Below are 16,248 nucleotides of genomic sequence, written 5' to 3'. Positions count from 1 at the left end.
GTGATTTGAGTATCTCATATCTCAGAAACTGGTGATGTCCCAGGACTATCATGCACAACTATCTCCCATGTTTACAGAGAATAGTGTGGAAAACCACAGAAAAAGACAACAAGAAGCATTCCATGTGTGAAAATGCACTGTTAATGACAGTGGTCAGGGGAGAATGGCCAGACTGGTTCAAACTTACAGGATTGCAACAGTGATTCAAATAGCCATGTGCAACAACAGTGGTGTGCAGAAGAACATCTCTGGACACACAATGTGTCCAACCTTGTAGTGGATGGGCTACAGCAGCAGGATACCATACCATGTTCCACTCCTGTACCTGAGTGTACATACATCTTCCACAGAATTTCAGAAGTAGTAATTATGTTTTTCATTAACACAGCATTACTTTGGTTGAAGTTTAAGTTTAAGTCTAATTGTCATTTAACCATACATGAATACCCATGAACATGGCCAAACGAAAGAGCATTACTCTGGGACCAAGGTGAAAAACACAGCACTAACAGTCATACACAAATCTAACACATAGACATGTAAAAGAGTGGTAAAGACAAAAAAAAAATCGTCCCAGAGTCCCTGAATGTTGCAGCAGTCTGTTGTGAAATACAATACAGCTTGTCTTCTGCTGAATGAACACGGAGAGCAGCACCAATGCCCCCAGCACAGACTCCAACGTCTCTGTCCTGGACACTGCAACCTGAGGCCTAGTCCTCACTATGCCGGAAGCCACACAGCTCACCCACTGTTCTCCAATAAACCAGTGAACCAGACTTACAGAATTCCATATTATCAATATCCAATAGGGCCTTGCAATCACAAGAAAAGTGATTAAGATAATCATTCGCTGTCCAAATACACACCGCCTTCGCACACTAACTCCGATGTCTCTCTGATGCAGGCAGCAGCACAGTCTGCACCAAGTCCAGCTTCTTCAGTTTTCTCCATGAGGTAGACCTGTAACACTATGAATTCTGAATATCCAGCATGGTCTTGCAATAATTAAAAAGCACAATTAAAAAAGACAACATACCTTTGGTTAGCCCTGTAGAAGTCGCTGTGACCAAGCACACCATCTTACCATAAGTAGTCTTGAAGAAAACATCTTTATCAACTTCCCAGGCATAATATACACTTAATTTTGAAAAAGCATTTGAATTTATTTCAGAATAGTTTATTGTATGGTCTCACTACAATATCACACTTTGTAAGTCACATACAATTACAATGAAGAACTCTAGAGGTACATAGAACAACTGGAGTAATTATGAAAATATTTTTCATATACATCTACCTAACCTTGCACAAGAGTGAAGTATATTAATACAAATATGTATATTTACCTATACCTTTGAATTTGTGCCACAACATTCCCATTCCAAATCCCTTATAAACAGTGAAAACATGCACTCTTAGTTAGTGGTAGTATTGCTGAACAGTCAAGTAGGTTTTAAAATTGAAATCACAATAAAAACAATTGCTTCTTTTATGCTGTAAACAGCAAATACATCTATAAATTAATGTACATCCCATCTGTACTTTATATAAAAGTAACAATTACTGCTTGCATGTTTTTTTTAGGTGTGGGTGACTTTTGTACAGATAATTAAACATTTAAAATAGTATGCATTTCTAAAAATAAGGCATACAAATACACAGAAGTTTACCAGTTCAAATGAGTGCTTGCAAAAGTTCTTGTTAGCAAACAGTTCACTGTGGATGATAATGGCAATATACAAAAAGCTGGCAATCGTCCAGGATTTAGCAAAACATGCGGGATGTAGAATAATTGTTATGAAAGTTTCATTTTGCCCTCACCCATAAAATCTGCCATCAAGACCATGATAGGCACTTGATAATATTGGAAAGGACCATCAGTCGAACTGGTTAAGTCCTCACAGTGATGCGATACAAAAATCTCAATATGGGAGTAAAAGGTTTTCATGATTCCAACTCCATACTCTCAGAGACTAGCTCCGGTGGCACAAAGCTCATTACTTCTTCATGGGTTAGTCCTGAAAAGAAAAGAACTACAGTTTAGATACCTTGTGCAATTTTATTAAGTACAAACAAAAACACAGAATGAAACCTTGTCACAATGAAGATTCAGATGCTGTATAATCCAATTAAGCAAACATTAGTGTAAAATGCACACTAGATTTGCGAACAAACTACCCACTCAGGGGAGTTTATGTCTCACAAATCTATATCTCATACTACCCTTTGACAAAAGACATCCAGTGTTTGACATTTCTAGCACTTGTTTATCTAGTTTTATGCATATAAAAGGAAACCAGCCTCCAGTGAAGCAACCATTGTTGGGAGGGGCTGTGTTTGAGCTGTAAATACTCTGGTTGCCTATCTACAAATCAATTTAAGAAAGGAATCAGTTCTTGTTTGAACTAATTAAATTAATAATCGAATTGCTTTACATTCTATACTCAGCACATCATAACTTTCTCATAGGCAATAAGAGATGAAGTTTAAATGCTGGGTCTGAAGTGATTGAAATATCCAGTAAATTAATGGAAATACTTCTCTAATGGGGAGGGAAGCAACAATTTTATCTTGATTAGCAAATCTACTCTCAGGATGACCACCGACAAGATAGCTCTAGTGAAAAATCCCAGACACTTCAGATTTTGTATGTGGTCAAGAATTTGATAGTGTACATTTGATTTTTGAAAGAGACAGAAAATGTTCTAGTTATCATCTACTAATTTTTGTAAACACTGGGATTGACCCTGTGGATTGGAGAGCAACAAATGTGACTCCACTATATAAATGAGAGAGAAAATACGGACTACTGAATTCTTGGTCTAAAACAGTAGTGAGAATAATGATGGGACCTATTATAAAGGGTACACTTTTAGAATGCCTAGAAAATATGACTGAGCAATCACCATGGATATGGGAAAGGAAATTTATGCATGACTAATCCACCACAGCACTTTAGGGTTATTGGCAGTGAGATAAATAAGAACCAATTAATCTTAAATATCTGGATTTTTGGAAGGTTTTCAATAAAGGAAACATGAAATTACAATACAGTTTGGGCACCATTCAGGAGCAAGATATATTATGCATCAAGTATTGTATTTTGGGCAGAATGAAAACAAAAGGATCCTTCTTGGGTTGGCAAGCTGTGACAAGTGGGGTGTAGCAGGGATTAGTGCCTGGCTCCCAGTTATTCACAATCTTTTTCAATGATTTGGCTAAGGGGACAAAATTTATTTCCAAGATTGCTGGATGATACCAAACTATGAGGGATTATGAGTTTGGAGGATGCTGTAGGTTTTGAATGGATATGACGAGTTGAATAAGTGGGGGTAACACAGCCGATCAAATACAATGCGGAAAAAATGTCATCCATTTTGATGAACAAAAGACATCAAAATGGTTCTTTTTAAATGGCAAGAGACTGGGTAGTGAGTCAGAGTGAAATAATATCAAAAGGAGACAATTTGTCCTATGTCTGCTCCAATAACCAGGAACTCACTCACACTAACCTTATACTGATCTTTTTTATTTTCCTCACCTTCCCATCATCACCCCCAGTTTCCACCACTCACCAACTACTAGGAGCATATTACAGTGGCAATTTAACTTGCGAACAAGCAAATTTTTGGAATGTGGTGAGAAACTAGGGCACCCGGAGAAAACCCAAGTGGGCACAGAAAGGATGTGCAGGTTCCACGCAGATAGCACTGGAGGTCAGGATTGAACCTAGGAGTCTTGAAATAGGGGTCAAAATCTTGAACAGCCTATCCCTTATTCTAAGACTAAGAGACAGAAAAAGCTCATTATTCAGGATAGTGAATTGCAACCCCTACAGGCTGAAGAGATTCAAATCGTTTTGAATTAACTCAGTAAGATTCGATTTCTGGATATTATGAGATTTAAGATATACAGGGATGGTACGAGAAAGTGACACTGATGTGAAACTTCAGCCATGATCTTATATGACAGAAGAAGATCACCGTGCCAGATGCCTAATTCTGCTTTTATCACTTAATATCACGTTCACTGATCAACAAGGTGGGTTTTGTATTTGTGGATGCAGTCAATCATGCAACAGAATGTTCCCAAATCAAACCAAAGCCAGATTCAAACAACAACACACACAAAGTGCTGGTGGAACACAGCAGGCCAGACAGCATCGATAGGGAGAAGCACTGTCGACGTTTCGGGCTGAGACCCTTCGTCAGGACTAGAAAGCCAGATTCAAAGTGCTTAATTTGAAGTGAAAATTTTATTATCTCAGCAATGCTCACGATGAAGGAATGAGCGTGACAATACGGATACAAACTGTTGATCTTCAAGCAGTTTTTTCCAGAAATATAAAAATAATAGCTACACTTACTTTTCCATTCTTCTATTTCAAGCTCCCTGCTTTCAAAAGACTGGTCATAAGGATCTGCTTCCGGCTCATCATCTGGGTCATGATACTGAGAGAAGTAAGAATGAGCCAAAGCTTCTGCTGCTGTGATCCTCTTATCTGTGTCCAGCACAAGCATTTTCTCCAAAAGGTCAACAGCTACATAACACAATAAATATGACTCGTATGAAACAGTTGACAAAGATGCATTTGTAAAATTATATTATTCAGAAGCAAGCATTCATAGTCACACCATGTGAAATTTTCATGTCCATACTAGCTAAATATTAAGCATGAAACATCATCTTTGTGAAATTATTTCTGCATGTTTCTTATCTCCTTAAACATGAAATTTGTAGGTGGAAAAAAAATGCTGACTATAAATACACTCCCAGTGGTTTCAGCAGCTAATGGTGGTTTACACTGTTAAGTGCTTAACCCATTAAATCAACAGCAGTTACAAGCAGCAAATATCAGCCCCAAAAAAAACACTGGAGTAGTTGAAGCAAAATCTATTGGCTGTGTTTAGTTCATATGGCACAAGTAAAGGAGGATATTTACCATTATTTATCTATTAAGCACCCCTTATCTAGTAACTACTTTCCATACAATTAAAACAAATATTATCCTGAACCTTAGTATTAGATCAATACATTCTAATATTGTTATGTTACTTTTGGACAAATAGTTAAACTTGACTTATTTGAAATGATACTTGATAATGCAGAGAGTTCAATTAACACTTCATGTCCTTGAATGCGCTGTCCAAGACAAAACGATCAATGAAGCAACTTCGAGAGTGTCAGCATTTCTGTTTTATTACAAATGCAGAATCTGAATGGCTGAATAAGTTTTAAGCAGAGCTTTATAATTAACTCGTATGATTATGTGAAATAACTCCAGCCTAATTTTATGCCAGTATTGATATGGTGGTGCCATTATCATGTGCCAGCAGCATTTTCAAGTGGTTGAAATTGTGATTCTCCAAAATAAATAATTAGACCTCAGTCTATTTTTACACTTCCTCTCTACTATCTCTAACACAGCAAAATTGGAGAAGAATTACTGCTGTATTATCATTAGAATCAAGTTGGCAAGGATAATTATAAAAATTGATCCTGACCATTTCCAACAAGAGAATTTAGCTACCTATCAAGATGTCCAATGACAATGTTATCAGTATCCTGGGGCTTACAATACACTGGAAATTCAGCTGGATCAACAACAGACTGTACATAGTTGCTGGGTCTAAATCCTTGAATTGTTCCCCAACATCACCATGCAATTATCATTAGAAAGATTCCAGCAGTTTAAGGTGGTTCCACGCCCACCTTCTCCAGGAAATTAACAATGGGCAGTAAATGACAACATTGCCCAGATCCCAAAAATATTTTTAAAAATATGGGTATTAAAAATAAGTACCTTGAGGATTAGCTCCAATGAATACACCTGCAAAGGACTGTTTTGGCATATGCTGTAATGACTGGATGTAGTTTCTCGCCTGTAGACAAAATGTAAATAAATCTAGTAATCTAGGTTTCAATAATAATCTACTCCAGATCCTCACTGTACATCTTCTGAGTCTTTAACAGAGACATTCAAACCATGCATGGAGCATTAAACCATTAGGTAGATCAGTTTTGTGCTACACACTCTTCACAACAATCAAATATTTCTATTACAGACAAAGCAATTAGTTCATGGTTACATCCCAAAATTCGTTAGAACTATCTGTGCTAGTCAGATCAAAATGTCATCCATTTGGTTCTAAATTTGTATAATGGATAAAACTTGAGAAATGGTACAATATTTATTAAGCTCAACATTCGGCCAAACTTGTCGCTAACCTTCCATGTAATCTCCATTGCCCAGCACTTAATCAACGGCCCTCTATACTTCAGTTATTCAAGTGTTCAACTAGATTTAAATGCTTTCAGTAACCCAACTTCAAACCACTCTCAGGAAACGCATTGCAGGTGATCACCACTCTCTGGGAAAAGATCCCAATCATATCCCCACTGAATCTCCTCTCCCTTAACTAAATCAAAGTCCTCTAATTTTATCTGTCTCTGATAGTGACAAGTTTCCTGCAGTCTGTCCTATCTACAAATCTCAATTTAGATAACTGAATTATGTCCCATCTTAATCTTTTCTACTCGAGGAAGAATAGATATAGCTTCTGTCATCTCTCCTCATAACTGAACTGCTCATCTGGTGTTGGGTCCACTACTTTTCACACTATATGTTTATGATATGGTTGACAGAATTGATGGCTTTGTGGTTGAGTTTGTGAATAATAGAAAGATAAAGTATTCCGCAAAAGTCTTTTGCACATATATACAGCAGGAGTGCCTAAGACTTTCACATAGTACTGTATTTATCAACATGGAGCGGAGAGTGAGTTTGTAAATCTGGCTGGAGTAAAGGATGTTGGGAGGGCCATGGGACAGGTGGCAGAGAAGTGTCAGGGCCGGAGGGTAGCATAGGTAAAGATACACCCAGCCCTGAGACACCAGGCAAGGTCATTTGATTCTGAACAATTGGTTTATTCATTATAGAACGTCTCTCTGGTGCTTCCGGTTCCCTTCCCTCTCTCTCCCCTTTCCCAACACGATACCCTTCTCTCTGCCCCCTTTGCACTGTCTACAACAGAGATGCATATCAGAATCAGGTTTATTACTCACATGTATTAAAACTTGTTTTTTTTTTGTAGCAGTATAGAGTAAAACATTACATTGCTGCAGTGCTGTTCAAAAACCTTAAGCACCTTAGCTATATATATGTGCCTAAGACATTTGCACAGTACTGTAGATGGAGGATCAGATAGTGTTGAGGGAAAAGGGAGTCTGGAGGAGGACTTGGACAGATTAGAAGAACGGGCAAAGAAGCTGAGGATGGAATACAGTTTAGTGTATGGTCATGCACTTTGGTAGAGAAAAAATAAAGGAATAGACTTTACAGAATGAGAGCAAATTAAGGAATTGGGGGTGCAAGGGGATTTGGAAGTCATGATGCAGGATTCCCTAAATATTAACTTGCAGTTGAGTCAGTAGTAGGAAGGCAAATGCAATGTTAGCATTCATGAATATAAAAAGGATCTAACACTGAGGTTTTAAAAGACCACATTTTAAGTATAGTGAGCATTTAAGCACATCTAAGAATGGATGTGCTGGTACTGGAGAAGGTCCAGAGGAGGTTTACAAGAATGACACTGAAAATGAAATGAGTTATTGAATGAAGAGAGTTTGATGGCTCTGTGCCTGTACTTGCTGGAGTTTAGACGAATGAAGGAGGGACCTCTTTGAAATGTACTGAATATTGAAAGGTCTAGATAGAATGGGTGAGGAGGGGATATTTCCAATGGTTTGAGAGGCTAGGACCAGAGGACGCAGCCTCAGAATAGAAGGGTACTCCTTTCAAAAAAGTGAGGTGAAATTTCTTTAGACAGGTGGTGGTGAATCTGTCAAATTCATTATCACAGATAGCAATGGATGCCATGTCAATGAGTATAGCTAAAGTGGAGACATACATTTTTGATTAGTACAGGCACAAAGGTTAAGGGAAGAAGGCAAGAGAACGGGGTTTAGAAGGAAAACAAATCAACTGTGATCAAATGACTGAGCACATACGATGACCTGAATGGTCCAATTCTGCTCCTGTGTCTTATGCCCTACTTACAGGCAACATCCTGCTGGTCTCCCATCTCTGGATTGGGGTGATTTTGGGAATAAAAATGTGGTTTTAATGTTGCTGGTATAACATACCACAAACTGTTCAGGAGTGCATTTTGCTTATTTTTGTCAGAATCACACAAAATTACTCAAGGTAATTACCAGAACATTTGATATATTTGGTAGTCAAAGCAGCAGTTCAGTAAGCAGGGCTGAACTTTTATACTATCCCAGCTTAATTTATAGGTAATCACAATAATTTAAGGATATTGACATCATATGTGATTGTAAAAGTGCATACAATTTTATTCCCTAGAATGGATAAATTTACAAAGAACAATGACGAATAGCTAACTTCATTCCCTCTTAGACATGCAGCATCTTTCCAAAAATAAATATTACCCTGAATGTTCAATTTCTGAATTGGGTTGTATGTTGAAGCATTTATACAAAATACGTTCATGGTTAAATGATAAAACCTTTAAATGGTTTTAGAGAGTGGCCCTATACACTGACTAGGCTACACAAACAGAACTCAATAGCAATAAAATCTCAATTGCTAAAGAAGAATAAAAGGGAAAATCAGCTTCTTCAAACTTCACTGTTAGCTGTAAAGAAATGTATGAAAGACATCACAGCCACTAAGAAAACTTCCTCTCCAAAAGGCTCTGCATATCACATCGATCAGAATTATATCTATTCACGTTCCCAATCTGCAAGAAACAAAAACAGCAATTTCATGCACCAAATTATTGATTGCAAGCCTAACCAACATTGTGGTGCATTTCCCGAAGACAGGTTAATAATAATGGAATACTACATGAGTCTTCAGAAACCTACATGGATATGCTGACCCACAAACAACTTGTATATCAAATTTGGCATTTTGCCCATGGATTTACATGGAAATAGAAGACAATCATCCCAAACCAAAAATAACTGGCATCTGTTCACTGCTAAATTGACAACATTAGCTAAGTACTCCATTGATCCAAATATAGAGAATACATAATTATCAAATATCCTCCCTGCACAGAGCTCATCAACAGCCTGTCTGTCTCACCTCATAGCCGGGCATCCTGTTAATTAAGGATGCTGGAGGGGTTCCTGTCAATCTCATGATCTGTTGAAGCTGATTAATATCTTGAACGCCCAGGTCAAGGCGTTTATCCGTTTTTCAAAAGGATACTCAAGTTTGGAAAAAACTGCTTTCTCGTCCACTTAAATAACAATTTTAGCAAAATTCATGTGCTACTGGTTGCTACATTAGAAAAGTATAATGTTGCATTGGAAAATAAAAGACACAACATGCAAGGGTGAGGGGTGAAGCAGTGATATCTGAGAAGCATGCCATGGTGTTAGATTTGTTAGTGTTAAATGGTTGTTACCATGCTTCTTTTAAAAATAAAAAAGCACTTCAAATATAATTACAAACAATATTTTGAATCATCAAATTTCATTTAATAAACTTGAATATTAACAGATATTTTTGTTAATTTTGGCTTGTTATGTAGCATGTTAAAACATTACCTACAAAACTATTGTTGTATTAACTAAAGTCACCATACCAACAAACAAAACACTTCTAAAAGTAAATCAAACAGTGCCAATTAACGTTGGTGAATCTGTGCTTTGGTAGTGTAATTTAAAGCACTGCAAGAAATCATTTATCAGGAGTGGTCAATAACTACCAGCAGAAAGTACAGGCAATGCATAAACTCACAGACTCAGATGATATTTTCATCAAAAGTTCTGGCCCTGGTGTTCCGACGAGTTGCATTATTAGCTTCAACTGATCAATATCTAACATCGTAACATAAAGGAAAACATAGGGGTCAGGTTATAACAAAACGGCCAATGTTCTTTAGAGTTGTAACGATAATGGAATTCAGAGGAATCCTGAGCCAATGGTCATGGATGATATCATCAGCTTATTCATATTTTGTTAGCATCTGTAAGTTTTGAGTTGCATAGACTGTATTGGCAGGACTTATTCTTACCTTCTGCAGTCACTACTTAATTAAAAATACTGAATTGTTAACTTTAAAGAGCTCAGTTCCTTCCAATTGTTTTTATTTATAAATTGTATTATGTGAAAAATCAAATTACAACTTCATTCTGGACTTCCTGAAGCTTTCCTTGATGGTTTTTGCTTTGACAATAGCTTTCATGCACATACAATTTAATACTGGAGTTATTTCATTAAAAATATTTAAGGGTATTTTGATCTGATTATTGATAACAAGCTGCCCCTCTCCGGCTATGGAATTTTCTGGTTCTTCCATTGCCTTACATTATTTGTGGAAATTTGGCTTTAAATCTTATTAATCAAAGTTTTTCTTATTCATCCATATTATTAAAAATAATAGCCAATGTGTGCAATCTGCACAATATTTGCAGAACAAACAACTGTTCCTGCTTAACATTCCATATTACCGATACAACTCTAAATCAGAGGTAAAATGAAAGTATCCTGTTCAGACATTTTACTGTCTCAAATTTCTCTATTCCTTCCTACCTTTTGGAGACCTTTATGCTCTTGCAATAGCCACAAAATGGATGATAGATTAATGCAAAAACCTACCAGAGAGTATGTTATTATAGAACTAGAGAACCAGTGATGGCCTTTTGTGAAATCCAATGTCAGTGACATGACTGAAATTTGTTAGTACTGAGCTCCAGCTCACCCAAATGAGATCAAAAGTCAGACTTCAGTTTACCTTCAATTCTTCAACTGAATTAAATTTATGAAATCAAAAATATAAATGCTTAAGATGTGAACTCCCAAATGTTTTAAATATTCTATTAATGCTAAATGCACTTTAGTACATAAACAATTACATTTATTTTAAGTAATCTCCACGATCTGGAGATAAATCTTTTAACTGTTGTGGACCTTGGTATAAAAGGATTATTTAGTTTGATTCTGCATCAGAAAAGGAATTGAAAGTGCACATTAGTGAAGCAGCCAGTTTACAATATTAATCATTATATCAAAGATTCAAGCCAATTTTTTTTAATTAAGCATAGAAGAGTGCAAGAAGTAGTTTTAAAAAAATCACAGAAAGCTTCCCATACAAGGTTACAATTTAAAATACAGCATCTGTGATGCAGAATAATTTCAAAAATCATTTGATTTGCTCAGGAAATTCAAATACTTGAATTGAAATTAGTATTATTTCATGCTAAGGGTTTAATGTTTTCTTCAATTAAATGCTAGAATTACATCTCTTTGATCATCATTCAGATGCTCATTCAAGTTGGCATATAGTTCTAGCAACGCGATTAACTCTCATATAACTTGCTCAATTATCCATTCTTTGGCAGTTTTAACACGCCTTCCTTTCAATTGTTAGTGTACTCAAAAGCAGTTTAAGCTTTATCATCTAATTGTCATATAAACATAGTAATAAAATCTGTTTATTACAGAACAGAAACCCCCAACTAGCACTCCACTTCCAACAAAATACAGCCTCATTACTCAACATAATGCCCCTACTGAGAACAGTTTGATTTGCGTGGACTAAAACTGAGCATGGAAGTGATTCAGCTCAACTGCTATGCTGCCGGGTGCTTCAATCCATTAAATTCATCAAGCAATAGCTCAACTCAGTTAATATGGTTCTAGTTCTTAACATCTTAAAAAGGAATGCAATTATTCAGAATACCAAAAAGTGAATAAGCTATTGGTGATTTTAATTTTACCATTTAATCTCAAAACTATATCCTGTCAGGTCCCTGCTTCATAAATTTTTAAAATTCAATTCAGCACTTCAATAATACTTCTAACATGCAAGTTTGATTATAGCTACATTCAAAAGTAGTATGTTTTTAATTTTCCTGTAGCTTAAGCATTATGAGTTCTAGCTAATTATTGAAATGCTTGTCTGTGCAGGATTAGGTTAGTAAAAATAAAATAAAAGCATGATTGAGAACAGATGGTAGTATGGCTCATGCAAATTTCAAATAACCATGGAGTTATAATACAAAGACACGTTCCTTTAACAGTTCTGTGACAACCACAAATGAAGCAGAAATTGCAAACTTTCTTCTGTGCAAAGTAAAAATTAAATCAAGAGCAAATATGCATTGGGAAAATAGGTTAATAAGAAGACATTCCAAAGCAACACAAAGCATAACTTCATGCATAAAGTGTTAACAAACCTATAAATGATTTTAAAATTAAAGGTCATCTGAAAGTTATTTCTATACAATTTTATCATACTAAAATTAGCAATCTTCATAAAAAGAATTACAGGTCAAAAATGCCTCAATTTTTTTCAATTGATAAGCAATTTATAAAATCTACCAAAAATCTAGATACATATAATGGTTAACCGATCCAATATATAGGGATATTATATCACAGTACTAACAATTGTTAAACATAACTAATATGCAATGAACAATTTGTCTGCTTAAAAGTGCAGCTGACTAATATAATACATAAAGACAATCAAGCATAAAATACTAAACAGTACGAAAGTTCAGAAAGTGTATAAGAGTTTTCATTATTACATAGTGGCTACAGAAGCTTAATTTTCCCCAAGAGAAATTAGAACTGAAGTCATTTTACTTCACTTCAAAGTATACAAGGACTGGGGCAGTCAGAAGGTAGCTACAGGAATTGAAACCCAATACAAAAGGAGGATCTTGGAAATGAAATTGGAGCTCCTTGGAAATTATTTTAAGTTTCACTACTAAACAAAATTTAGTTTCATTACGCAAATGTTTTTTTTTGAACTTGTCCAAGCTTAACCAGTCAGATTCTGAATTGGAGCAAAACCCTATACCACGTAGAAGTTAAGAAAGTTGCATCTGAAGCAAACTGCATTGTTATGTTATATACATTAACAGAAACAGTATTTTTGGAACAGAAAACCATTAAGGGCTAAGAAATTCTGTGGCTTGACATTTTAAGAAATGTTACTGAATGGGGATCTATATTTTGGAAGCATCCAAGCAAAATTCAAATAATTTCAGATAAATACTGCAGTGAGCAGCTCACAGCCTAGCAACAGAAAGTAATTTCTGAAAATTTTCAAGCTACCAAATTGGACAAGTCTACAAACGGCTTAACCGATTACATTCCCAGGTCACCCAGCTTTACTCAAAACACTTATAAATTTAAAGCATTAGACCAAATGAATAAAATGTTTTTATAAAAAGTAATGGTGTGTCCAATACTCCAAGACAGCATTGAGTTTTTTTGTTTTGATAGTAGTAAAGTTTAAGGGTAATTTTTTCACAAAAAGTAACAATGCTATGCTATTCTTAACTAAAAGACATGTTTTGAAATATGCTACATGTTAATTTTCAAAAGAAGAGATTTCCATAAAATGTTTATGAAAGAACACCAAAATGCTTTTAATGTTTTCACTGAGAACATACACCAAATTGCCAAATTACCATAATACTTTGAGAATAAGAACACCTCAGAAATATCATCCGGGAAAGAGAACAAGGCAAAGTCTAACACTTTTGAAAACAGACTGAAGATACTTGGTTACATTTCCATAAGTGGCCAGCTCATGTTAGTAAGAACCAGATACCAGAGATGGGACAGGTGATTTGAGTTCTGGATTAAGTTGAAATGAAGTACATCTGGCCAGATGGCTCTCCAGCAAGACAATTACCAAAAGTATTTTGCATTTTTGACAGGTCAACATCAGTCTTGTACCCATGCTACCTTGAAAAGGAATTTATACAATAAGCTTCAGCTGAGTACTTACTAAAAATCTAACAACAATTTAGTTTACTTTCCAAAACACGTTTTAAAATAAATCTTAGAACTGATAAACCCATCTCATAAGAATGTTTATAAAATAATATGAAATGAGAAAATCTGTTTTAAAATCAAAAAATTTGTATTCACACTGATGGATGCAGAGGAATACAAATCACTTCTCCTTAAAATAAGGTTTGATTACTGTGGTAATCTCAGTCAATGTAATATTTAAGTAGTGATTAATTTTGCAAATTGACCAATTTTCAATATAATGCACTTAACAAGACATTACAATTTAATAAAACAGTTTACTGAAGGTATAAATTTTACCTAAAACAAAACCTTTTACCTGCCCACATTCAAAAATGACAAGCAACTTTTCTTTTTTTTTTAAAACTAATACAATGAAGGATACGGTCAGTGCCTGGAAATAAAGTCTTTCCTGTCAGTAGCTCTGCCATAATGCACCCAACGGACCAAATATCAACTGGAGGCAAGAGAGAACAGTGTTTTAATTTGATCATGCATAGATTCCGTGAACAAAAATCATTTTTACAATACTTAAAGCATTTATCATTTTCATTCCACTGAGGTGAGGTGTGGTGGGGGAGGAGGTGGAAGGAAGCACAGGTCAGTTGAAGTCAGCTAAATATAAACATAAGAATAAATATAAACACATTAGTGAAACAATTAAAATACCAAGAAGGATGGAGCCATATTGACATTAAAAGTTTAATGCCATATTAAGAGCAATCATTTAAACGTAAAGTCAACAAAGCTGAATAGGCAAGTAAATCAGAAAGGATGTGGGGGACCTTAACATACTTTTTAATAATCTAGTTTCCCACCTTAATATGGGCAGCAAGGTGTAACAAAGCTATGAATAATTTAAATACTACATTTAGTATGCTTTAGCCACCATATCTGCAAATTAATTTTAAGAATTGCACTTATATATAAATAAAAAATGTACAAATAGCCACAAATCACAAATACAGATATGGTTAAACTATTCAGTAGAAATTTCAAGCTAAAATATAGTCATAAAAGTTATAACACTGGAGAACAATTATTCAGAAAAAGATCATTTAAAAAATAAATCCTTTGCAAACTTCTTTTTAATAAAACTATTTCCTATTACCACTAAGGATTAACTCTATTGGAAATCAAGTTTGTGAAATAACACAAAGTTTAAAAATAATCACAATACAATAGCATATTTAAAATGTGTATTACTTTTTCCATAATTTTCGTACGAGAAGTCTGTACTTCAAATTCCTACAGGTTTTCTGGGATACTGCCTGCAGCCTATGACTACATGAAATTAATTCTTCTCCTTCACTTTTATTGAGCTATCAGACAAAAAAAACAGAAAATGCTGAGGAAATAATCACATCAGACAGCATCTATAGAAATAAACAGTCAACACTTCAGTCAGAGACCCTTCAGAATCCTGATGAAGGATCTCAGCCCAAAACGTCGACTGTTTATTCATTTCCATAGATGCTACCTGACCTGCTGAGTTCCTCCAGCATTTTGTGTGTGTTACAATAGATCTCCAGCATCTGCAGAATCCCGTGTTTAGACAAAGTAAAAAGCTAAAGAAAACAGTGGTTTTCAGTTTTGTTTTTCAAGAAACCTATTTTAACCAAATGGCTCATCCATGCAACCCAATAATAACTTGCTGACCAACCATAAATCTATCTGTAGGCATTTAAACGCTAAAAGTTTAGAGACGTTAGTAAATAAAATTTCATCGTTACATGCCACAAGCTGGCGTGGATTTAGAGAAATCAAAGGAGAGGCAGAATGTGCAGACACATGCCCTCAGGCTTCTTACACCTGTCTTTCTTCCCAAACCCCTGAGCTACTTGTCATCTCGGCTCCATAGGCCCCACACTGCTGCCCCTTCCCTGATCCATATTGGTCGCTCATTTGGTAATGATGGCTGGGGTGGTAGTGGAGTGGGTAGCGATCATAACTTTGAAAACCACTTCCTTATTAGGTCCCACAGCTAATATTAAACAGTCAATTTTTAAGCTTTGTTATATTTTGCAATGTGTTTTTTTTCCAATTTTCAGGGTAGAGAAAGTTTAATCAAGGGCAAAAATTAATATACTGTGGCGACCCACTTCCCAGCGCACTCGAACCAGCTCACAAAGTGGTACGCGCCGGCATTGAGGCCGGTCCCAAAAAGGGTGCCAGGCCTTCTTCACCAGCAAGGGGAAAAGCCCGCGCGCGGGACGGGACTCTGAATATGCGGCCTTTACAGCATTCCCGCCCGGGGAGGGTAGGAACAGGAAGGCTTTAAAGCGAGGCCGCGAAGTTTGAATAAATCTCTTTTGCAACTGCAACTCGCCGACTGTGTGTCGTTATTTCAGCGCTGTGTGTAGCACACCACTACAATTGGTGACCCCGATAGCCCAAACGATATTTGGACCGGAGATGAATGACGCCGCATCTGTTCA

At 35.9% G+C, this 16,248-nt stretch overlaps 1 protein-coding gene across 2 annotated transcripts in view; it reads right to left on the bottom strand.

Moving 5' to 3' along the window:
* Nucleotides 1-1,161: 1,161 nt before the first annotated feature.
* Nucleotides 1,162-16,248, bottom strand: part of LOC140717176 (mitogen-activated protein kinase 14) — a 55,272-nt gene continuing 40,185 nt past the window's right edge. The window contains exons 8-12 of one of the 2 annotated variants that reach the window (XM_073030469.1): nucleotides 14,196-14,267; nucleotides 9,776-9,855; nucleotides 5,804-5,882; nucleotides 4,367-4,540; nucleotides 1,162-2,018 (exon numbers count right to left, since the gene is read on the bottom strand). In XM_073030469.1, coding sequence (XP_072886570.1) covers nucleotides 1,945-2,018; nucleotides 4,367-4,540; nucleotides 5,804-5,882; nucleotides 9,776-9,855; nucleotides 14,196-14,267 — 479 coding nt within the window. In that variant the 3' untranslated portion in view covers nucleotides 1,162-1,944. Of the gene's footprint in view, nucleotides 2,019-4,366; nucleotides 4,541-5,803; nucleotides 5,883-9,115; nucleotides 9,196-9,775; nucleotides 9,856-14,195; nucleotides 14,268-16,248 lie in introns of both variants that reach the window. The other variant, XM_073030470.1, reaches the window with a different exon arrangement.

The sequence above is a fragment of the Hemitrygon akajei genome, chromosome 27 (assembly GCF_048418815.1).
Source record: "Hemitrygon akajei chromosome 27, sHemAka1.3, whole genome shotgun sequence".
In the NCBI taxonomy this organism is placed as follows: domain Eukaryota; kingdom Metazoa; phylum Chordata; class Chondrichthyes; order Myliobatiformes; family Dasyatidae; genus Hemitrygon; species Hemitrygon akajei.
The sequence above is the reverse complement of the archived record's forward strand: the minus strand, read 5'-3'. Positions and strand labels throughout refer to the sequence as shown.